The sequence below is a fragment of the Psammomys obesus genome, unplaced genomic scaffold (genome assembly GCF_907164565.1).
Source record: "Psammomys obesus unplaced genomic scaffold, mPsaObe1.curated_primary_1811, whole genome shotgun sequence".
Classification (NCBI taxonomy): domain Eukaryota; kingdom Metazoa; phylum Chordata; class Mammalia; order Rodentia; family Muridae; genus Psammomys; species Psammomys obesus.
The window spans coordinates 10,067,491-10,093,351 of NW_026590663.1; the positions used below are offsets into that span (position 1 = coordinate 10,067,491).

The window sequence follows — 25,861 nt, forward strand, 5'->3', positions numbered from 1 at the left end:
AGAATGGTTGCGGAAACAGGATCCATCATTCTGTTGCATCCAAGAAACACACCTATGCAACAAAGATAAACACTACCTCAGAGTAAAGGGCTGGAAAAATATCTTTCAAGCAAATGGTTCCAGAAAACAAGCGGGAGTAGCCATCCTAATATCTAATAAAATAGACTTTCAACCCAAGTTAATCAAAAAAGATAAGGACGGCCACTATATTCTCATCAAAGGAAAAATCCACCAAGAGGACATCACAATTTTGAATATCTATGCCCCAAATACAAGAACACCTACATTCATAAATGAAACAATATTAAAGCTTAAATCACACATTGATCCTAAAACCCTAATAGTGGGAGACTTCAACACTCCACTCTCACCAAGGGACAGATCAACTAGACAGAAAACAAATAGGGAAATAAAAACACTTACAGAGTCCCTAAATCAAATGGACCTAATAGACATCTACAGATCTTTTCATCCAAACTCAAAAGAGTATACCTTCTTTTCAGCACCGCATGGAACCTTCTCCAAAATAGACCATATAGTTGGTCATAAAGAAAGCCTCAACAGATACAAAAAGATTGAAATAATCCCTTGTATTCTATCTGACCACCATGGACTTAAGCTGGACCTCAATAACAACAGAAATAACAAACAGCCTACATGTACATGGAAACTGAACAACCTGTTACTCAACGACAGCTGGGTTAAGGAAGAAATAAAGAAAGAAATTAAAGACTTCCTAGAATTCAATGAAAATGAAGGCACAACATACCCAAATTTATGGGACACATTGAAAGCAGTGCTCAGGGGAAAATTTATAGCACTAAGTGCCTGCAAGAAGAAATTCGTAACATCACATACAAACAACTTAATGGCCCAACTGAAAACCCTAGAAAAAAAAAAAGAAGCAGATACACCCAAGAGGAGCAGAAGGCTGGAAATAATCAAACTCAGGGCTGAAATCAATCAATTAGAAACAAATAAAACTATTCAAAGACTCAATGAAATAAAAAGCTGGTTCTTTCAGAAAATCAACAAGATAGACAAACCCTTAGCCAAACTAACTAAAAAGCAGAGAGAATCTATCCAAATCAACAAAATCAGAGATGAAAAGGGTGCCATAACTACAGACACAGAGGAAATTCAAACAATCATTAGGTCATACTACAAAAGCCTATATGCCACAAAATTTGAAAACCTAAATGAAATGGACAATTTTCTTGATAGATTCCATCTTCCAACATTAAGTCAAGATCAGGTAGAAAGACTGAATAGCCCTATATCCCCCAAGGAAATTGAAGCAGTCATTCACAGTCTCCCCTCCAAAAAAAGCCCTGGGCCAGATGGTTTCAGCGCGGAATTCTACCAGACCTTCAAAGAAGTGCTCACACCAATTCTCCTCAAACTATTCCACAAAATAGAAACAGAAGGTACATTACCAAACTCATTCTGTGAAGCAACAGTCACCCTGATACCTAAACCACACAAAGACCCAACAAAAAAAGAGAACTTCAGACCTATCTCTCTTATGAACATTGACGCAAAAATACTCAATAAAATACTTGCAAACCGAATCCAAGAACACATCAAAGATATCATCCACCACGACCAAGTAGGCTTCATCCCAGGCATGCAAGGGTGGTTCAACATACGGAAATCCATCAATGTAATCCACCACATAAACAAACTGAAGGAGAAAAACCACATGATCATCTCCTTAGATGCTGAAAAAGCATTTGACAAAGTCCAACACCCATTCATGTTTAAAGTCTTGGAGAGATCAGGGATACAAGGCACATACCTAAACATAGTAAAGGCAATATACAGCAAGCCTATAGCCAACATCAAACTCAATGGAGAGAAACTTAAAGCAATCCCACTGAAATCAGGGACAAGACAAGGCTGCCCACTCTCTCCCTACCTCTTCAACATAGTACTTGAAGTCCTAGCCAGAGCAATAAGACAACTAAAGGAGATCAAGGGGATACAAATCGGAAAGGAAGAGGTCAAAGTGTCACTATTCGCAGATGATATGATAGTATATATGAGCGACCCCAAGAATTCAACCAGAGAACTCCTCCAGTTGATAAACACCTTCAGCAAAGTGGCAGGATACAAAATCAACTCAAAAAAATGAGAAGCCCTCCTGTATACCAAAGACAAAATGGCCGAGAAAGAAATTAGGGAAACAACACCCTTCACAATAGCCACTAACCACATAAAGTACCTTGGGGTGACACTAACCAAGCAAGTGAAAGACCTGTTTGAGAAAAACTTCAAGTCTCTGAAGAAAAATTGAAGAAGATCTCAGAAGATGGAAAGATCTCCCGTGCTCATGGATTGGTAGGATTAACATTGTGAAAATGGCCATCCTGCCAAAAGCAATCTACAGATTCAATGCAATTCCCATCAAAATACCAACTCAATTCTTTACAGACCTTGAAAAAAAGATTCTCAGCTTCATATGGAGAAACAAAAAACCCAGAATCTCCAAAACAATCCTGTACAACAACAGATCATCTGGAGGTATCTCCATCCCCGATCTCAAGTTGTACTACAGAGCAATAGTAATAAAAACTGCATGGTATTGGCATAAAAACAGAAAGGAGGATCAATGGAACCACATAGAAGACCCAGAAATAAACCCACACACCTATGAATACTCGATTTTTGACAAAGAAGCCAAAACCATTCAATGGAAAAAAGACAGCATCTTCAACAAATGGTGCTGGTCCAACTGGATGTCCACATGCAGAAAAATGAAAATAGATCTATATTTATCACCCTGCACAAAACTAAAGTCCAAGTGGATCAAAGACCTCAACATAAAACCAGATACTCTAAATCTGTTAGAAGAAAAAGTGGGGAACAGCCTAGAACTCATTGGTACAGGAGACAATTTCCTGAACAGAACACCAACAGCACAGGCTCTAAGAGCAACAATCAATAAATGGGACCTCATGAAACTGAAAAGCTTCTGTAAAGCAAAAGACACAGTCATCAAAACAAAACGCCTGCCTACAGATTGGGAAAGAATCTTCACTAACCCTTTATCTGACAGAGGACTAATATGGAGTATATACAAAGAACTAAAGAAGCTGAAAAGTAGCAAACCAAGTAATCCAATTAAAAAATGGGGAACAGAGCTAAACAGAGAATTCTCGACAGAGGAATATCGAATGGCAGAGAAACACTTGAAGAAATGCTCATCCTCATTAGCCATCAGGGAAATGCAAATCAAAACGACCCTGAGATATCACCTTACACCCATCAGAATGGCCAAGATGAAAAACTCAAGGGACAACACATGCTGGAGAGGTTGTGGAGAAAGGGGAACCCTCCTGCACTGCTGGTGGAAATGTAAACTGGTACAACCACTCTGGAAATCTATCTGGCGCTTTCTAAGACAATTAGGAATAGTGCTTTCTCAAGACCCAGCTATACCACTGCTAGGTATATACCCAAAGTTTGCTCAAGTACACAAAAGGGATATTTGCTCAACCATGTTTATAGAGCTTTATTTGTAATAGCCAGAACCTGGAAACAACCCAGATGTCCATCAACGGAGGAATGGGTACAGAAATTGTGGTATTTTTACACAATGGAATACTACTCAGCAATCAAAAAGGAGGAAATCATGAATTTGCAGGCAAATGGTAGGATCTAGAAAAGATCATATTGAGTGAAATATCCCAGAAGGAGAAAGACAAACACGGTATATACTCACTTATATGGACCTATAAGATATGATAAACATAATGAAATCTATACACCTAAAAAAGATAATCAAGAGAGCGGACATGGGGTAAGATTATCAATCCTCATTTTGAAAGACAGATGGGATGCACATTGAACATTGACAGGAGTCTACTGAGCGCATTTGAAAGACTCTAGCAGTGTTTTCAAAGCAAAGACTCATGACCAAACCTTTGGCAGAGTATAGGGAATCATAAGAAAGAAGGGGAGTTAGTCTGATGAGGAAAGGATAGGAGCTCCACAAGGACCAAATATATCTGGGCACAGGGTCTTTTCTGAGACTGACATGCAACCAAGGACCATGTATGAATGTAACCTAGAACCTCTGCTCAGATGTAGCCTGTGGTAGCTCAGTAACCAATTGGTTTCCCATAGTGAGGGGAACAAGGACTATTTCTAACAGGAACTCAATGACTGGCTCTTTGGCCTCCACCCCCCAAGGGAGGAGCAGTCCTGTTAGGCCACAGAGGAGAGCTTTGCAGCCAGTCCTGAAGATACCTGATAAAACAGGATCAGATGAATGGGGAGGAGGTCCCCCCTATCAGTGGACTTGGCAAGGGGCACGGTGGAGATGAGGGAGGGAGGGAGGGACTGGGAGGGAATGAGGGATCGGGACATGGCTGGGATACAGAGTTAATAAAATGTAACTGATAAGAAAAAAATAAAATTCAAAAAAAAATAAACTTTGATCAGTTTTGCTTAATTTTAAATATTATATATATTCACACACATATAATGTATATAATGACATTTTAATCAGCCAACTTCATTCCATGAGTGGTTGTTTGCCATTTTTGCAATATAATCTTTATTTGATTATTCTTAGTCTGGTGTGTTTTTAGTTCAGTATCATTCACTGGTTATAATTTATATGAGTAAGTTTTTGTCATTCTGTTTTCAGCATTCAGGAGAATGTAGTTGAAGGCTTTTGTTGAGTGAAAAGTAGAAACAGCCATTATAAAGATGTTGTATATTATTCCTTATCTTTAAAACAAAACAAGAAACTTCAAGCTGCCATCCATCCTAATATAGAATTTATGCATTATTCTGTTAACTGTCAAAAGTTCTAACATCTAAAGTTGTTACATGTTTTAAGCAGAGGGTATAGTTTTATTGTTTCTTCTTTCTGTCTTTTTCCCTCAGTACTTGATTCTGAAGCTTGAAAGGCCTGCTATAGTTCAGAATATTACATTTGGAAAATATGAGAAAACTCATGTCTGCAATTTGAAGAAATTCAAAGTTTTCGGTGGAATGAATGAAGAAAATATGACAGAGCTGCTGTCCAGGTGGGTTTGGTTGTCAGGAAGAAAGTACTGTCTTTGAAAGATAATATAAGCCTAGTGTCGTCCCCTCCCCCCTTTTTTTAATAGCTCAAATTTTGTGCCCTTTCCTAGGAAGTAAAGGGCCTTTCTCTGGTTCTATTTCTTGGGCCTTGTTTTTGTTTTTTTTAACTACTAGATACTAGTTAAAACTGTTAAATGATGGGGAAAGAATCAAATGTTTGTCTCCCCGCTCATAATTTTGATATGTCAATAACTTTAGAAATACTTTCTACTTTAGTGAAAAACTTCTGATATTGCCCAAAGCCTGGGTTTAGTCCCCAGCACTTCTAAAACAAACCACCCATTTGTGTGTGGAAGGACAAAAACCATGACTATTGGAAAATAGAAACCTTACTGAGAACATGAATTTGCCTGATCCAGAAATAGTGCTCTAAGAGTTTACTGTTAGAAATGAAAAAGGGGAAGACTCAGTAAATGAAAACAGAGCAAAATATGACTGTATGTAGAACAATGCTTGCGATTTGGGAAGATCTCAATAAATTGGAGTTCTAAAACAGCTGAATCCCAAACATGATGAAAAGTCATACAGTCAGTGGGAAGAAAGTCATGAAGATTTGGAAAGTATTAGTGACATGTTTATCCCATTAAGAATACACTTTACTTACATAAATACTAGTTATGCTCTGATTTAAGAAGTATTTTAGAGTATAAGGTGGTCATCATGATAATAAGGCCTTTTTGGTAAGCACTTGCATCAGTCTTGGTTAAACAAGAGATGTTATGGTTTAGTTTTTATTGAGGTTAATGGAGATGCATTTAAATCAACAGAACAAGATTGCCTTTGAAAATCTGTGGATGATAAAAAATATAGTTAAGAAATTTAATTTCTTGACAAGTTTTAATATTTGGCCTTGTTGAAGTTGTTAGATATGACTGAATTATTTTTAATTCTTTTCCTACTACTTGAAAGTTAAATTGTTCATTAAAGATAGCCACACATTTCCATACAGCTAGCCATATTCTCTAGTCAAGAGGGAACATTCTTCATTTGCTCTTGTATAGTTTTAAAAACAACAGTATTGCAATTGACTGGGATGTGCACATCTTGACATGTTTCTTTGTTCAGTTATTTGTTTATATTGTCTTGAATAGACATTGTGAGCATTGGCCTAAGCTTAATGTCTGAGTATAAGAGAAGAGTGTTTTAGTGTTTACTAAATTATGAAATTATATTTGATGACATGCAGGTTTTTTTCTCACCCCCCCAACAGTGGCTTGAAGAATGATTATAACAAGGAGACATTTACTTTGAAACATAAAATTGATGAACAGATGTTCCCTTGTCGATTCATTAAAATTGGTAAGGTTTTAGTGTTTTTTAATTAGAACAGTTTTTTAATGCCTTTGGTTCATAGGCTCTAGTGCATGGACCGGGTTCTATAGATCCCTATGTTTTAGTGTTTACATTAGAACCTTGCTGCACTAGTTAGTTTGTGCACTGGCTTTGACTGCTGTCCCCCAAGGTAGAGGTGAGATCACTTAGCTTGTCCAGCTGAAAAGATTCCTGTTGGCCCTTTACATTTATATTTATATTTACAGAAATATCTGCTGACCATTGCTTCTTGAATCCATTGTTAAACTACAGTTATTTCATAAGGATATTTTTCCAAGTGTTTCTCATTTGAAAGGGTTCTTAAAAGATTTTGTGGGATGAGGTTATCTGCCGTAATTATTCATAGAGGTTTGTCATTTATTCTAGAGCTGTCAGCTGAAAGCAAACACTGATAAGTTTTTCAAGGCACTGTAATGTGATTATTTGCTTTGTTTTTGTATGTTTCACCTTTTTCATGAAATGCTGCTTAAACTTACATAGTCAGTCTCACAATTCAACAATGATTTGCAAACCACAGTTCAGAAATTCTGTCTTAAGGCATGTATTTATCCATAAGTGTTTTAGCTTATGAAAGTGCTTGTAATATATCCTTCCAGTTAGACTTCTTAGGTTCTTCTGTATTCCTTTAGATTTAGTATTATGCAGCCAGGGATGTTAAGGAGTGAGTCTTTGGATTTCCATTTCTGCCTCACAGCTTTAGAAGTATTTTATTAAAATTAGAATTAAAGAAGTCAGATGTACTAATAAGATCAATAATTAATGCCAGAATCTCACATATTTGCATTTGAGAGAAAAAAATTTTTTGAAATGATAGTATTTAAGAGTAGGCTTAAAAGGTAATAGTTGAAACCCTCAAGACTATGGTAGGACTTAGAGTATTTATTCAAGCTCCAGGAAAACATTGATTCATTAAAGCCTGTTAACCACTTGTGTTATTAGTTAAATTTCTTCTGTGTACCTAGTAGTTGAACAGAAATACTGGATAGCCAGCCAAGTCTTTTAAAATTTCAGATAGACAGCTATGTTATCTTCAAGTGACCAGTTCTTTCCTCCTGTAATTTTCTTTTTCTACTTCTAAATTAGTTTTTTTTTTAACTTTATGCACATGTTTGCCTTCGTGTGTGTGTGTGCACCATGAACTATGTGCCTAATGCATGAGGTCAGAGAAGGGCATTCGATCCCCTGGAACTGGAATTATGGTTGGTTGTAAGCTGCCATGTGAGTGCTGGGAACTGATCTGGAAGAGCAGCCAATGCTCTTAACTGCTCAGCATCCCTCCATCCCTACTACCCACAATGTACTTGTTAAGACATACAGTGTAATACTGAATTGTAGAGAAATTGGCTTCTATGTCTTCTGACTTGAATAAGAGTACCTAATTTTCTTCAGGTTTATTGTTTAAGGCTTAAGATAATTTTTTAAAAGTAATTGAGCACATTTTTTTTTTTAGCCAGTGTTAAGGTAGTAAATTATAAATTACATTACTGAACTTTTTATTGAATCATCTTGTATTCCTTGACTGAAGTCTGTTTCCTTACATAGAAAATTGAGATATTTTTTGTTGTTGCATCTTTCCCCTATTATTAGGATATATGTTTTCATAGCTGAGATTGACTTTAAAGATTTTTTCCCCCTTTGGATTTGTTTTCAGGATTATATGTTGATAAATAATTGTTTAATTTCTATACTTGAATATAATTTTAAAATATTATCTGTTGTCAGTAACACTGTCAGTAACCTCCGTTATATTATCTAGTCCTGATTTTATGTATTTAGGGGTAGATGTATGATTTTCAATTTATATCACAGTGTTTTAAACTAAAAATATGATGGCATCAGTCAGATTTGTTTTTTAATATCACAAGCCATCTTTCAAAAATTAAATACTTGTTTTTAAGATGCATTTGTTAAAAATAGTATATGTTTTTGTTGTCGTTGTTTGTTCTGTTGAGACAATTTCACTCTGTAGCCCAGGAACTCATGTTTCTCCTGCCATACCCTCCTGAGGGCTAAAATCTAATCGTGTGGCATGTGTGCAGAAATTTTGATGAATAAATCCATATAGGCTTAAACATTAGTGGCTTTACTTTGTTAAAACTTTTTTTGAAAACGTTAATATTAATTTCTCCCCTCTTTTTGCTTTTCTTCCTTAAAGTTCCGCTTTTGTCCTGGGGGCCCAGCTTTAATTTCAGCATCTGGTATGTTGAACTTAGTGGCATTGATGACCCTGATATAGTGCAGCCCTGTCTGAACTGGTACAGCAAGGTAGGACTGTGCTTTACAATCAGACTTTGGTACCTAGTGAGGGAGAGACGTGTCCGCTTCTTTATTGTGACCAATCGAAATGTTAATATTAGTAAAAATTGTGATTAATTGGCTAACCTTTTTTTAAGATTTATTTATTTTATTATGTATACAATGTTCTGCCTACATGTACACCTGAACATGAGATGAACCATTACAGATGGTTGTGGTAGCTGGGAATTGAACTCAGGACCTCTGGAAGAGCAAGCAATGCTCTTAACCTCTGAGCCATCTCTCCAGCCCATCATTGTGGTCTGTCAGCTTCTCAGCAATCCTAACTCATTTAAATTATTACCATTTTCTGAGAATTTTCAGTTCTCGTTTTATAGATGAGGAAATAAAGCAGAGAGGTTTACATAGTTGCAAAACGCGTGGGCCAATATTTGGGCTCAGGCAGCATGGCCCCACAGTTTGCTGTTGTCTTATTATATTCACTTCGCCCTCAATTTTATTTTTAATATAAAGTGATATGAATATTTTGAATACAATTTTAGTGGGCTACATCTGATAGAAAATTTAACATTTGAACATGATTGAAATGCCTAAAGTCAACATGATAGCTAGATGTTGTTCTCTTTAATAGAATTTCTATTAAATAGATAGTTAATAATAAATGTTTATGAGGCCCAAGAGGGAAAAAATATAAAATCAGTGTGGATACAGAGTCACTGTGATGAGGTTGCATCTCTCTTACTTTGTGTTAGTGAGACAGCTATAAACTAGTGATTTTTCAAGTCTTTGGGTCTTATTTTCTTATTCAAGGGTAATGTTTATGATTTTTTTTTTTATGTCCCACAGTGTTTCTATGTAATTTGTTTTCTTAATTCTTATTGTAAGGCGATATGAGAGTACATATTTTAACTTGTTTTTAAATTATTTTTCTCACATTTATTTATGGCATTTATCATGTTAAAGAAAATGGTTTGTAAATTGAGTGCTGACTTTCAAATTCATGCTGTTCTTAATCTTAGTGCCTGTATTGTGATGTTATTAGTTGATGTTCTGGGAATTGCAAAATGTATAGCCTTAAGGGATTTTCAATATAGAATATATTGCTTCCCCTACCCCCCAAGATAGGTTTCTCTGTGTAGCCTTGGCTGTTCTGGAACTCACTTCTGTAGACCAGGCTGGCCTCAAACTCACAAAGAGTTGCCTTTGCCTCCTGAGTGCTGTAATTAAATGCCCAGCTGCTTTTTTTTTTTTTTTTTTCTCCAAAAGGCTTCTGAATTATATCTGGAGTTTGGTTAACATATTTGTGACCTTGGGCAAGTTACTACAGAAGCTTTAAGCTTCAGTTTTACTACTTGACAGGAGAAAATAATGGTAAACAATGAACAGAGTAAGTACAATGCTTGGTAAACAATAAACACTCAGTTTAAGGTTTTTTGTTTGTTTTGTTTTGTTTTTATTGTTACTGTTTCCTGCAGTGGCAGCTAAGCAGATCTCTTTCTTTCCCCCTACTTTTCTTGTGTTCTAGTAGTACCGTGAACAGGAAGCTATTCGCCTTTGCCTAAAACACTTCAGACAACACAACTATACGGAGGCTTTTGAATCCCTGCAAAAGAAAACCAAGATTGCACTGGAACATCCAATGTTGACAGATATGCATGACAAATTGGTGTTGAAGGGTGACTTTGATGCTTGCGAGGAGTTGATTGAAAAAGCTGTAAATGGTAAGAAACTTAGAAAGTTGGATTATTAGAATAACTTCAGTATTTACATGAAACTTTCAAGAAGAATATATGCTGCTTACTCAGGTATTACTTTTGTATGTTTTTTCCTGTGTTTTTACTTTATACCATTTGTTAGCTCCTTGGAGTAGGGAATTCTTCTATGTAAGATGGGTTTATTTTTATATCACAGGAATTTAAAGAAAGAATAGACATGGATATGAACTCATTTAACTATATTGTCATTATGGGAAACCAAACACTTAACCAACAATAAGTCAAGTGAGAAACAGTTTTTCTGATGTTACTGTTATCAGTGATTTATTCCTTTAAGTAATTTTTCAATAGCCAATATTCATTTTTTAATAGTGTGATTTGGATAGGAGGAGATTGTATGTATAGAAAGCATTAACAGCTATAATAGACAAGGAAATTTGCATTAAAATTACTTTCTTTGTAGTGTGAATGATACTACTTAATCCTTGATTTTCTTATAGAATTACTGACTTTCTTTAGTGGCCTGTCAACATGTGGATATAATATAATGAGATGCTTTGAATTGAATATTTAAGGTCTTAGTTATTTGAAATGAAAAGAAGACTCTGTTATTCCTTAGTGAATGAGAACTTTCTTTTACTCTCTTTTTTTCTCTTTTGTTCTTCCACGTTGGTTTTCATAGGACAAAGAACATTATAGATATTTAATATAAATCTTGTTAAAGGCTGGGGTATGGCTCTTTGATGGAAAAACTTGTTTAGCATACATGAAGCCCTGGTTTTGACTTTAGCATTGAATAAACTGACCTGACTCAGTGCTGGAGATTGTGGAGGCAGGAGGATCAGTAATTCAGTGTCATCTTCAGCTACATAGCAAGTTCCAGGCTAGCCTGAGCCACATGAGACTCTTTCTCAACAAACAAACAAACTTGTGGGGTTGAATTAAGTATATCTTTTTATTCAAAGAATAAGGAATAATAATATATTTTAGTCCTTTGCTTTCATGTATTTTAATCTTCCTGCTGTTATTATTCATCATTACTAGCTACTTTCATTATTCAGAGATTAAGTTGAGTATTTTATAAGTAAGGAGACTAGAACTCATATTTTTCTATTTTAGTTTATAAACTTATCCTAAAATCAATTGCTTCCATTGTTAGATACAATGGCAAAGTTACCCCAAACCTTGTACATTGCTGTAAATCATGTAATTGGTGATGACTCATACTTACAAATAAAGAAGTGATAGTTTTGAAGTTGAGTATTCTTAAGAACACTGATAATTGATTTCATATAAAACTGTTAAAACGCTACCAATGAAAGTACATAAATATGTATTACTTTCTAAGAGTAAGTTTATATTTTTTTCATCTCAGCATGAGGGAGATATGTAGGTAATTTTAGAATTTTGTACATCTTTATCACTAAGGCATCTAATTTTGCTGTGTTAGTGATACAGAGTAACAGTAGTTGCATTCAACTGTAGGGCTAATGATAATTACATTGTAAAGCTGTCTTTTCGGTTGTTTGCCCATTGGTTAGGCAAGGCTGTTAGAAGTCCGTGGAACTCTGCTGACTGTAGTCACTTAGTGTTCTGACCCTGGGAAGGGAGGCCAGCTCAGCAGAAGAGATAGTAACCAACTTAGAGCCACGCCGTATTCTGTACGCTCAGGGCTTTCTCAGTTAATAGTGGCTCCTTCAGAGCTCTTCAGTGTGCTGCTGACCTCACTGATGATGATTTGTTGAACAAATAAGGAAAAGAACAGTGCAGAATCTTTTGGCTTCCCTTCCACTGAAAATATAGAAGAGGCCAAGATGTTTTTGCCCACTGAATAGGAAAGTAGGACATTGAAGCATTTTTTATCAAGTGTCTTACAATGGAACAAACAAAAATTTCATTTAGTGTACATAATGTACGCATTAATAAGATCTTCAATGTGATCTACATTTTGAGTCTTCCTTTTTTCTAACACCTTCTAAAAGCTTTATGTGAGAATAAGCTTTGTTTAAAAAAAAGCAGCCGACAAGGTTATTTTGCCTTTTAAGAGGTCAGTTTATATATATGATGACATTATAAGTTATACATACTTGGAATGTATACTTTGATATGTGTGTTGGCATCCATGTGTGTACCCACATATCTGACACCACCACTACCACCACCACTATGCTCATAGTAACAAACAATGACAGTCCGTACGTTTTTGTCACATTTTTTTGTAATCTAGCCCTCCATTGTTTCCATCTCATCCTCAAGCAACTATTTATTTCTGTTACTACAGATGAGTTTACATTTCTGTAACGTTATGTAAACAAATCACACACTTGAACCTTAGATAGGGGCAGGGCGAGGGAAGAGCACAGTGTAGAACACTCAGGGAGGGGTAGGTTGGAAAGTCTTACTCTAGAGCTTCTGAACTCTGGGAGGGGCAAGGTGGAAGTTCCAAAATCTTCTCACCCGGGGCCTGGAACACTTTGCAGTTATCTCGGGAAGTCATGGTACAGTTAGCACCTTTCTGCAACTGTCAAGCAGGATGTTGTCAACCAGGTGCAGCAGGGTGGGGGGAATGAGAAAAGGTCAGAAGTTTCTTAGGGCTTGTCTCCAACATATAGTTAAGATTTACATTTATGCCTATGATTAAGTTTGAGTTGATTTTTGTATATGGTACCAGGTAGGAGTCTAGTAATTTCTGGTTTGACAGAGCGATGTGTTTTACCAGTACCACACCATCTTGCTTGCTCAGCTTGATAGTGAGACAGATCATGTAGTGTAAATCTTCAAGCGATGCTCTGTTTCAAAATTATTTTGACTATTCTGTGTAGTCTTGAATTTATGTGTGAATTTTAGAAACATCCAACACTGATTGTCAGTGCCTAAAAAAGGTCTAGTAGAGTTTTGTTTATAATACAGTCATGATCAACTTGGTAAGAATTGAAATCTTGATGTTCAGTGTTTTATTTATTTATACTTTTTGTTTTTTCAGTTATTTTATTTCATTATCGTTATTTTTTAGTATCTGGGTCTTAGATATGTATGTTGATTTTCTCATAGTATACTATGTTTTATTTTCCTATTACAAATAGAATTTTTAAAATTTAATTTCTAATTGGTAATTGCTAGTACATATGAAAAAGCAAGTATTTTTATGTTGATTTTTCTGCTCTTCAGCCTTGTTAAACTCACTTCTTTTGGTAGCTTGAGAGTCAGTGGAAATTTTAGTCTTAACTAAATTTAGTCCTAACTGTTCAAAGATCCCTTTTCATGTTTTTATCCAGTCATATTTTTAATTTCTTCTTCTTACTGTATTAGTTCAAACTTTCCGTAATATATTGAGTAGTGTGGAGACAGTAGATAAGTTTGTTTGTAGTCATTAAGTAAAATGTTATAATTTTTATAGACATCTTTTATCATATTGAGGAAATATAATTTGTTATAATGTTTATCAGGAATAGATACTGCATTTTATCAAACATGTTTCCTGTGTCTTTTGAGATGGGGAAAGAATCTGCATCTTTCAACTGCTCATACCTTAAATTACATTAATTTTCATTTTTAAATTCAACTTTTCAGTATCCTTGTTTTATACTCATTTTAGGTCTGTTACATTTGATTTGTAAAATTGTGTTGAGTGTTCTTATGTGTAGTTGAGTAGTTTGGGTACTGGCCTGCAGTTTTGTTATAATGTGTACACCTTTGGGTACTTCTGGCCTTTACAGAAAGAATGCAATGAGAACAGTCCCACGTTATTATTCTGGAAATGTTTATATAGAATTCATAGTACAATGGTGGACTTTAAAAAGGATGAATGGTGAAAAGTTGGTGTGAAGTTAATTTTGTGGAGATTTTAAACTTCAAAATTATTACTGTTAATAGATAAAAGACTTTATATTTTATATTCTTGAGTATTGGTAGTTTATGCTTTTTGAAGAATATGCACACCTCATTTAAGTTCATAAGTTTATCAGCATAAAGTATTCATAGATTTTTAAAAATTATCCTTTTTGAATCTTTATGTCATGACTTAGTCTTTATGGTTTCTTTTCTTCTCCTTATTTGTGCTTCCTCTTTTGCTTTTTTTCCTTTTCTTCCCTCCCCCCCTTCCCTGATGCAGTTCACCTGGCCCCACCTCCCTAGGGCTGCAATTCCAATTGTGTAACACCAGCCCCTCACCCCTCACCCTTTTTCCCCCTAGTTTCTTATCATGAATGTTGAAGCCACAGGCTTACTTCTTTCCTTGTAGCCCCTTTCCTTTCCTCTGTATATTTAGATTTTGAGCTAAGTATCTAATATAAGGTTGAGGGCATAATGGTAGCATATGTTCTGGTATAGTTTGTAGTCTAGTCTCAAAAGCAAATCCTTTTGTAATTACTTAAGAAAATACAGGGAAAACATTTCCTGAATGCAAAATCTGTTTTTGATAGAACATTGCAAACTAGAGACAGACATTCCCTCAGTCTAAAAAATGTCCACAGAGACTTACTATTAATATCATACGTGCCAGTCTTACATATTATATTTGATGTGGCATTTTGGAGGACCTTGCATCAGATTCCCAAATTGGTATGAATTTATATTATCAAACAAATAATGAATTTTATTACTTTTTCTACCTTTTGAGATGGTGTTTTCTGTTTTAATCCATTAATATAGAAAATCAGTTGCTGCTTTTTTTTTAAAATTTTTAGCTGACTTTTTATTTCTTCTATATACTTAACTTTGATATCATGTATTCTTTGGATCTATTGTAGATTTAGATTGGTTAACATTTACCTTGAATTCTTCCACTGTTTTTATTAGTGAGAGGCCATATAGTATTTTCTTTTTTTTTTTTTTTAAGTATTTTCTTTATATTTCTTTTAGATTTAGTGCCCTACTTTCACCTAGTGAACTCAGGAGTGAATCCTCTTTTTCTGTGTTAAGATTTAAATTCCTATTTAGGTTCATGTCTTTGTTTAAAATATACTTACTGGTTTTAGCTAAAATGTGGAGGTGAGCTTATAGAGATGTTGAGTAAAAGATAAAATGAAAGTTGAAACCAACTGGCTGAATACATCCAGAGAGGATTTTGATTTTGATTATTTTAAAGATGGAAATCATGGCAATAAGAGTATCATGGGATATGGGTGAAAAAGTTTTCTCCATTGTTCCCAAAAGTCTATACTTGGATTCAATTGTTTCATACTAAGCAAAACAAAAACAAACAAACAAAAATGCCCTCAGGCATTCAACATATGAAAGTTTGGATTTTCTCTTTTAAAATTTATTCATTTATTTGTTTATTTATTTACAGTCTATTTATTTTGTATCCCAGCTGTAGCCCTCTCCCTCATCCCCTCCCAATCCCACCCTCCCTTCCTCATCTCCTCCCGTACCCCTCCCCAAGTCCACTGATAGGGGAAGTCCTTCTCCCCTTAAATGGTTTCTGTAAAGTACCAAATGTAAACTTTCTGTCATGTAGTATTCACATACCAGTATCTCATGTTTGAGAGGTCTTCTTTATTGATTGACTTCTGGAAAGGTGTCTACCATATCTTTTTTTTTTTTAGATTTTTAAAATTTATTTTTTTATTGATTACTGTTTGTTCACTTTGTATACCAGCTGTAACCCCCCTCCCTCATTCCCTCCCAACTTCCCTTCCCTCCCTTATCTCCTCCCATGCCCTCCTCCAATCCACTGATAGGGGAGGTCCTCTTCCCCTTCCATCTGACTCTAGCATATCAGGTCTCATCAGGACTGGCTGCATTGTTTTCCTCTGTGGCCCAGCAAGGCTGCCCCCCGCCCCCTTAGGGGGAAGTGATCAAAGAACCAGCCACTGATTTCATGTCAGAGACAGTCCCTGTTTCTATTACTCTAAGTGAACCCACTCAGACACTGAGCTGCCATGGGTTACATGTGTGCAGGGGTTCCAGGTTATCTCTATGCATTGTCCTTGTTTGGAATATAAATCTCAGAAAAGACCCCTTTACCCAGAATTTTTGGTTCTGTTGCTCTTCTTGTAGAGCTCCTGACCCCTCCAAGTCTTTCTGTCTCCCTCTTCCTTCATAAGATTCCCTGCACTCTGCCCAAAGTTTGGCTATGAGTGTCAGCATCTACTTTAATACCCTGCTGGGTAGAGTCTTTCAGAGGCCCTCTGTGGTAGGTTCCTGTCCTGTTTCCTGTTTTCTCCCTCTTCCGATGTCTATCTTGTTTGCCTTTCTGAGGGAGGATTGATCATCTTACCCAGAGTCCTTCTTCCTGCTTAGCTTCTTTAAGTGCACAGATTTTAGTATGTTTATCCTATATTATATGTCTAGTATCCAATTATAAGTGAGTATATACCATGTGTGCCTTTCTGCTTCTGGGATACTCACTCAGGAAAATCTTTTCTAGTTCCCACCATTTGCCTACAAATTTCATGATTTCCTTGTTTTTAACTGCTGGATAGTATTCCATTGTGTAAATGTACCACAATTTCTGTATCCATTCCTCAGTTGAGGGACATCTGGGTTGTTTCTAGACTTTGGCTATTACAAATAAAGCTGCTACGAACATGGTTGAGCAAATGTCCTTGTTGTATACTCGAGCATCTTTTGGATATATGCCTAGGAGTGGCATAGCTGGATCTTGAGGTAGCACTATTCCTGATTTTCTGAGAAAGCGCCAGATTGATTCCAGAGTGGTTGTACAAGTTTACATTCCCACCAGCAATGGAGGAAGGAGGGTTCCCCTTTCTCTACATCCTCTCCAGCTTGTGTTGTCACTTGAGTTTTTGATCTTAGCCGTTCTGATGGGTGTAAGGTACCATATCTTTTTATTTTATTTCATTTAATCATTTTAATATAATCTGTGTGCCAAGAAATGTGCTAGATGTTGAGACCATGAAGAATCATCAGCTTGTCTTTCTACTGAAGTAAATCTTGCCATCTAATAAAAACTGTTCAATTGACCATGAGAGACACAACCAAGGTGATTTACTACAATTAATGGCATCTGGAAAGTTGTTTCAGGACAAATAATCATAGTCTTTTACATTCAAGAGGAAGGGAAAACATGTTTGGTACATTGTTCCAGGGTTGTCTGGTGTGTGTGTGTGTGTGTGTGTGTGTGTGTGTGTGTGTGTGTGTGTGTTTGTTTTAGTTCTGTGGCAATAGAGTTGTACCTGAGAATAGTTGGGAACTACAATTCTATGTGAAAAATGATAGTTTTATGTGATTAAGGTAGTGCAAAAGAGGTTAAACAGGAGTCACTGTATCACTTCCAGGGATGGCTTGTGGAATTTAGGAATAAACTGGAATGAATATTCAGACAGCAACCTTAGAAATTTTGTACTGATGGCTAAGGTACCATCATTCTCAAACTTGGCATAACTCAAAATGAATGGAAGTCCAGCCCTTCATTCCCTGTGGAAATTTTCATGTTGAATGATTGTTATGAAAAATAAAACTTTTTGTTAGGAAAAATAAAAAAATATTTGAATTCCCTTTTTGCTTACCTACCTGGAAGAGCTTCTTAGAGTTAGGGAATCCATCTTGAAATGGGCCTGCTGGGAGCTTTTTACCTGTCTGTTCAGTTTTTACGAACAGTGTGGACTCCTCAGGGTTGTTTAATCAGTTATAATTTTTTTTAGGAATTGTCTATTGACATTTAAAACTTGGGAAGATTAAGGTATATTTAATATTTTACAAACTGTTTAATGTTTACAGTATTTGTTGAGATATTTTTTGTTCTTGTATTGGTTCTTTTAAAAAAAAATCTCACTGTTACAAGCAATTTATTTGGTTTGTTTGTCGTTTTGGAGATAACTAACTTCTGCTTTGTTTATCTTTTCTGATATTTGTGTGCTCTGTTTACTGTCACCTCTTTCTCTCTTTGTCTATGAGATTCCTTATCCCCCCACCCCTCCCGTGTGTGTGTGTGTGTGTGTGTGTGTGTGTGTGTGTGTGTGTGTGTGTTGTTTTGTTTGCTATTTTAAGACAAGATCTCAATATGTAGCCCTAGCTGGCCTAGAACTTGCTGTGTAGACAAGGCTGATCTTGAACTCACAGAGATCCTCCTGCTCCTGCTCTGTCTCCTGAGTGCTAGAATTAAAGGTGTGCACCACCATGCCTAGCCTTTATATCTTTTTTTACAATAACATCTTTAGATGGGTGCCAAGCTAATTATCATATTTTAAAGTTTTCTCACATGCATTAAGGATATGAAGTTACATCTGCTTACGTTGTTGTCTGAATCAGTAGTTCCATTATATAATGAAATGGCTTTTTTGTGAATCATAATTTTATAAAAATGTATTTTTAAATTTCCAGATTCATCCAGTTTTCTGGTTATTGTCTTCGTCAGTGACTCCTAGTAGAGTTGCACAGTGGGCAGGTACACATGCTGCGTGGTTAGCACCTTCCAAACTTACAGTTGCTACATGGCCAGTTTTGCTTAGCTTTCGCAAATTCCATGCTTCAGCCTGTGAATTTGGACGTTGTTGGCATATATTGCTCTGCATATATCCATAGGTCAGGTGTAGTCACAATTTTGGAATTTTGGTGTTAAAAAAAAAAAAAACACAGAAATAGTATAAGAATATGTTTTTGTTTTAATTGGGGCTGTTTTGGCCTGTCCACAGCAGCTGACTATGGTTTGCCTTGTACTCTAGCAAAGGCATGGTTTGCCAGCTGCAGATAGTTTCTGCAATTGTGTGATGTTTGAAATTCTGAGAACTTTTTAGAGGTATGTAAATGCTGGGGCCCCGAGAGGCATCAGTGGTTGTTGGTCGTGGCTTGTTAGTAGTCATTCTCAGAGAAGAAATAAGAGGAAAGAAATTAGATTCGGGACCCCCCTCTCTCCCCTCTATCTTTCAGTCTCTCCTATCTACTGTTAGGGGGTGAAATGGAGGGGGTTTGTTGTGAAGGGTGGGAAAAAGAAGAACCCACAAGGTAGCAAAGCCCAGCTACAAGCAAAGAAGAAACAAGAAGAAATTAGATTCAAGGATCTCTCCCTCTCTGTCTGTTCCCCTTCCTCCCTTCTTCTCTCTCTCCCCCTCATCCTTCTTTCTCTCCTATCTTGTGATAGGGAGTAAAACCAAGGGAGATTTTTAGGGGTGGGAAAAAGAAGAACCCGCAAAGTAGTAAAAGACAAGCTACAGTCAAGTTTGCTAATCACATTGCACAAACCTTTATCAGTAGTCTCTGTTTGGTTCATTTACTGAGACAAATGTGTCTTAACGCCCTTCCATGTTTTAGGTTGCATGTTTAATTTTCTTCCTATATTTTGTTGACATGTTTTTAGTTACAAATCTTAATTTTTTATATTTAATTAAATTTTACTTTGAGTTTTTAACACACTTTTATATAGTATTTGTATGACTTTTTTTTTCTTCAGTATCTTAATTATTTATTTTAAACACAATCCCATGTTGCCTATGCTGCTTTATAGTTGAGGATGACTTGGAACTTCTGATCCCCTTCAAAATGCTGGGATTACAGATGATTGTTAACATGCCCAGTTTTTTGTGGTGCTGGAGATTGAAGCGAGAGCTTTGAGCGTGCTAAGCAAGCACTTGTTGAACTACGGTCTTTAGGTCTCTTGTCAGTCTTTTAATTTCAACCTTTCAGTGTTACTTAGTTTTATAGTTATTAATTTTCGTGTTTGTGCAGATGTATCTGCCTGTGTGTGCATATGCAGAGACCAGATGAGTCTGCTGGCCCTCTTCCTTTACCATTCACTGACCTTGTCCCTTGAGACAGGGTCTCTCACTGACCCTTAAGCTCCCCCTTCTGCTATACTGGCCAACTCACCAGCCCCTCCTAAGACCTTCCTGTTTCTGCCCCTTGCATGGGGTTAGAGGCCCTCACAATCATGGCCAGCTTACCATTTTACTTTTTGTGTTTTGTCATGTTCTTTATTTCTTCTTTATGGTCCTCTCTTGCCTTTTAATATTTTAAGTTTTCTCTTTGTTTACTTGGCTCTAATGTATTCCACATTATATTTCTGATAAAAATTATGACAAGTATACAGCTAACAAAATTGGTCATTACCTTTTTTGTCTTCTAATAGGATTCCAAGTGGGATTTCAGTTTTATTTACTTATAACTCATAAACTCACTGTCATTTATGCTAGCATACTTGAGACCCTGTAAAATTGCTATATTTTATATAGGGCTCATGAGTTTTCCCCATCTTTATTTTCTATTATGTATATCTTTGATCTTACATCTGAGATTTTATTTTCTTTGCTTTAAAGCACAGTGTTAGAAATTCTTTTAATAATGAGGGCAGGTCTTGTTGTCTAAATCATTTGTTTCTTAAAGATGGTTATTTTTTTGGTTGGATATAGTATTTCTAGCTAGCACTTACTCTTTCAAACATATTTTGAATATTATTACTGTTAACTGGCTTCCATTGTTATTGTTGAGAAAAGTGTGTTGTTATTTTTGTACATGTTTATTTGAAAGAAACCTGTTACTTTTCTTGGACAGTTTAAACATTTTAGCTTTTGTAGAGTTGTCTTTAGTTACAGTGCTGAACTCATTGGCCTGTTAAAAATTGTATAAATTGCTTTACTCTTAATTTCATTTATCTCAGTTTCTTAGTTATCCTATTAAACTTGATATTTCTGTTTAATTTTTCATGCTTCTTTGAATTCTTTATCTCATTTCAGCTGCTATATTATCACTAATATCTCTTCCTAACATTTTTATCTTCATTTCTTTAATGTTTCAGTTTTTGTTCTTTTCCTCAACTTTGACAATTCATGCTTTTTGACTTTATGACTTTTCCATTTGTTTATGATGTCTCTATTTGCCAGCAGTGTTGTGTGTTTGGTATTAAGGTTGTAAACCAAGACTTGCCTATTTCTTACACTCTTGGTTTGTATTTTGCTATTATTGTCTATTGCACTGCATCCCTTTTTCCCTTTCTGTAAGCCTTGTGTTGGTTCTTAGTCATCTGGTTGATTGTTACTAATCTTCAACTGTGCTGGGTGTGGTGGCACTTAAGAGGAAGAGAACATAATAAAACAAAGAAACCTAGTCTTTGAATAAGCAGGTTTCCCCCTAGCTAATTTTAAGGAGCTTCTTAGGAGTCAAGGCACTAGAGCTGTTGTCCCAAGTAGTGAACTGTTCTCTTTCTCTTTACCTTGGGACTCTGTTTATTCTCAGCAATCCTCACTAAGAAACTCCATTCTCTTTCCACATAACCACCAGCCTGCTTCCTGAAACATAGCTTCTCCCCTTAGGTATGCCTTCATGCCTTTGTTTTTGCCATATTCTCTTTGCTGTTTACTTTCCTTTTCATTATTCACTTCCAACTCATTCTTCCAGGATATTTCTTTTCAGGTAGCTTCTTTTATACCTTCCCTGTATTCTCTCCTTCTCTTGACTCCTACTTGACTGAGTGTCATATTTCTCACTTGGTGCACAAAAAAAGTTGGTAGTTTTCTAGCAATGTAATTCCAAACACTGCATCATCATCACCGTTGTTATTGCTGCCGCAGTGCCAACACCACCACCAGCACAACATAGATTTGAAGTTTTACAAATGACCTTATAGTTTTTTAAGTTACTTATATGAACTTTTTAATTGTCATACCTGCTTCCTGGGATGTGTGTAGTATTATCATTGTCTATTAAATGAGGGAGAATGATTAATTTGCTGTGACATCATAACTAGTCAGTAACAGAGCTAAGATTTGGGCTTCCATTTGGGCAGGTATCAATATCTATACTTTTACTAGCCATGCTTGACTGCTGTTCATTTTTACTAGTTCAGTCTGCTAGTAGTTAGCCCCAAAATATAACCTAAAGTGTAGGATTATTTTAGCTTTCAATTTCAAATGTTTTAGCTCACAGTCCTTGCCTGTGTTGATTCTTCACGATGCAGATCATCATGGTGATGGTCTGCTTCCTCTGACAGGGCTCCACTTCCTACAGCTTCTATCTCCATGACCAAAAGGAACATAATTTATAGAATTAACCCCTTTATAGCTTTATACACACACACACACACACACACACACACACACACACACACAGAATATAGATAAATGCAGAGAGAGAGAAATTTATTAGAATGGTTTATAGGTGGTAGTCCACCTAATCCAACAATGTCTACCTACAAACAGAAGTTCCAAGAATCCAGTAGTTGTCAGTCCATGAGGCTGGATCTCTCAGCTGCTTAGTCTTCAGTATATGCCAGAATTCCAAAGAAGTAGGCTTTAATTTCAGTGAAGGAATGGAGGAATGCCAGTGAGAGCAAGAGCAAGCTGGCTGAGAGAGAGAAAGAGAGAGAAACAGACAGACACAGACAGACACACACACACAAACACACACAGAGTCTTCTTCCATATCTTTCATATAGGCTGCCAGCAGAAGGTATGGTCCAGATTAAAAGTGGATCCTCCCACCTCAAAATATCTGTATCAAAGGTTTATCTTCCTACCTGAAATACCCAGATTAGAAGTGGGCCTTGTCACTTTTAATTTAAAAAATTTAATTATTGAGTGAGGTAACCCAGAAGCAGAAAGACACATGGTATATACTCACTCATAAGTGGATATTAGCCACATAATATGGGATAAACATACTAAAATCTATACTCCTAAAGAAGCTAAACAACAGGAAAGACCCTAGGAAAGATGCTCAATCCTCATTCAGAAGAACAAATGTGATAGACATCAGAAGCAGGAGAAGACAGGGAACAGGACAGGAGCCTACCACAGACGGCCTCTGAAAGACTCTACTGATTGAGGTATCGAAGCAGAGGCTGAGACTTACAGCCAAACTTTAGGCAGAGTGCAGGGAATCTTTTGAAAGAAGGGGGAGACAGAAAGTTCTGGAGGGGACAGGAGCTCCAAAAGGAGACCAACAGAGCCATAAAAACTGAGCCCTGGGGTCCCTGAAGAGAATGATACCCCAACCAAGGACAGTGCCTGGAGAGGCCCTAAAACCCCAGCTCAAATGTAGCCCATAGACTCAGTCTCCAAGTGGGTTTCCTAGTAAGGGGAGCAGGGGCTTTCTCGGGCATGAACTCAGTGGCAGGCTCTCTGATCACCTCCCCCTGGGGGGATGCAGCCTTGCCAGTCAACAGAGGGAGACAGTGCAGCCAGTCCTGATGAGACCTGATAGGCTAGGGTCAAATAGAAGGGGAGGAGAACCTCCCTATTAGTGGACTAGGGGAGGGGCATAGGGGTAGAAGAGGGAGGGTGGAATTGGGATGAGAAGAGGGAGGAGGCCACAGTCAGTTTACAAATTGAATAAATTGTAATAAATGGTAATAATTTAAAAAGGAAAAAATTTTAATTAAAAAAAATCCTTCATTGGTGTGCCTAGTCATTTGGTTTTAGTTAATTCCAGATGTACTCAAGTTGACAACCAAGACTAGCCATCACAGGTAGGAAAGGTTTATTTCACCTTACACTTACAGGTAACAGTCCATCATCAGAGAAAATCAGGGCAGGAACTCAAAGCAGGAATCTGAAGGTAGGAGCTTACTCCCTCATGCTTGCCCAGCCTGCTTTCTTATAGTACCCAGGACCACTAGCTGGGGTAGCACCACCCACAATGGGGTGGACCCTCCCACATCAGTCATTAACTAAGAAAATGCACAGCATGGTTGACGACAGGCCTGCCTTAGGGAGTCATTTTCTCAGTTGAGAGTCCCTTTTCCCAGATGACTCTTGTGTAAAGTTTACATAACATTAGCTGGCACGTCCCCTACTAGTACCGCCAGACTGCCAAAATGGATAAATTTGTAAGATATTTTTAATGACCAAAAAGTACTGTATGCTCTATAAGCTAGCTACTTATGTACTTCTTTGAATGTAATCTGTTTGGATGAGAAATCAAATTCGGGAATAGGCAGTAGTACTATAATGATGTTCTAGGGTTTGTTTTGATCATTAGTGAGATTTTAAAAAAAAATGTTTTGTGGGTTTTTTTTTTGTTGTTGTTTGTTTTTGTTTTTGTTTTTAATTTTTCCCGAGTCTCATTATTAGTCATACATTTTTAAAGGGTCTCTGCTATAAAAAAAAAAAAAAAAAGAAAGAAAGAAAGAAAGAAAGAAAGAAAGAAAGAAAGAAAGAAAGAAAGAAAGAAGAAAGAAAGAAAGAAAGAAAGAAAGAAAGAAAGAAAATGGTGTGTACCCAGTGAAAACTAAATAACAAAACTTTATTAAGTGTTCATTTGGTATAGCCAAGGACATAAGTTAAATGGTTAAAAAATTACTAGCAACTTATTTTTAGTGTGCTTTTGTCCAAGTGATGTTTTAATTGCTTTAGGATGTTTTACTTTTGTTATCAACTTCTGATATCCTGTTTCAAGATTTTGTCAGAACTAAACTTACTGAAGTATTAGTAACTGATTTCCTCCTAAAACGGATGTAATTTTTATAAGCATTTTTGAATTCCTCTTTCACCTTTATTTATTTATTTGTTTGTTTGTTTGTTTGTTTATTTATTTATTGGTCTAGCCTGGAGAGGTAGACCAGCTGGTTAGTGTTTGCAACTCTCAAGGCCCTGGGTTTCGTCCCAGCACTCCATACACTGTGGCAGTCACATGCAGCATAGCTCTTCCCAGGCAGGAGGACCACTCAGGGTCACGGTCAGCTACAGAGTGAGTGTGAGGCCAGACTGGGATACATAAAATTTTCTCAAGAAAGGGGAAGGACAAAAGGAGAAAGAGGGATAGGCAAAAATATGCTAATTTTTTTAAATTACAGAAAATGGGAAACAGCAGGCACGCCTTTAATCTCAGCATTCAGGAGGTAGAGGCAGGTGGATCTCTGTGAGTTCTAGTCTAGCCTTCTCTACAAACTGAGTTCCAGGCCAGCCATGGCTACATAATGAGATCTTGTCTCAAAAAACAAATGGAAAAGTGAAATTTATTATTTTTCTATTGTTTTCCTGATTTTTACTTTGTGTTTTTCCCACCTATAATTTTCTTCTGTTTTCTGTATTTATTTACATCATACTCAATAGTCTCTGCTGTTAGGTAGAATTGATTCGTATTTTAAAGTATGGATTATGGATCTTTGACTGTGTTATGTATGTTTTGTATACATGAGTTTGTATGTGTAAGGATATGTATAACAGGCTGAGTGTTTGAGGTCAAAATACAACCTCCGGTGTCAGTCCTCCCTTTCTACCTTGTCTGAAATGGGATCTTCTTGTTCTTCACCACTAAGTGTGCCAGGATTACTGTCCCTCAAGCCACAAAGGATTCTTATGTTTCCACCTCCCATCTTTCCATAGGAACAGAGATTATATGTTACTGCATTGGCTTTACATGGGCTCTGGAAACTCAGACTTCATCCTTATGCTTATATGGCAAGTGTTTCACCCACTGAACCATCTCCCCAGGCCAGTCTAATTTTAATAAATCATTTTACATTCTTTTTAATTTTTGAAAGTCATTTTAACACTTATATTTCACTAAATCTAAGTAAAATTTATTATTCTATTTATATAATATTGAGCTTATGGTTAATGTTTTTG

The 25,861-nt window shown here is 36.4% G+C and overlaps 1 protein-coding gene across 2 annotated transcripts in view; it reads left to right on the plus strand.

Annotated features, from left to right (window-relative positions):
* Window positions 1–25,861, plus strand: part of Mkln1 (muskelin 1) — a 143,132-nt gene that overhangs the window by 62,761 nt on the left and 54,510 nt on the right. For both annotated transcript variants that reach the window (XM_055608211.1, XM_055608212.1), the window contains 4 exons: window positions 4,897–5,039; window positions 6,308–6,396; window positions 8,585–8,694; window positions 10,214–10,406. In XM_055608211.1, the coding sequence (XP_055464186.1) occupies window positions 4,897–5,039; window positions 6,308–6,396; window positions 8,585–8,694; window positions 10,214–10,406 (535 nt within the window). The remainder of the gene's footprint in view (window positions 1–4,896; window positions 5,040–6,307; window positions 6,397–8,584; window positions 8,695–10,213; window positions 10,407–25,861) is intronic.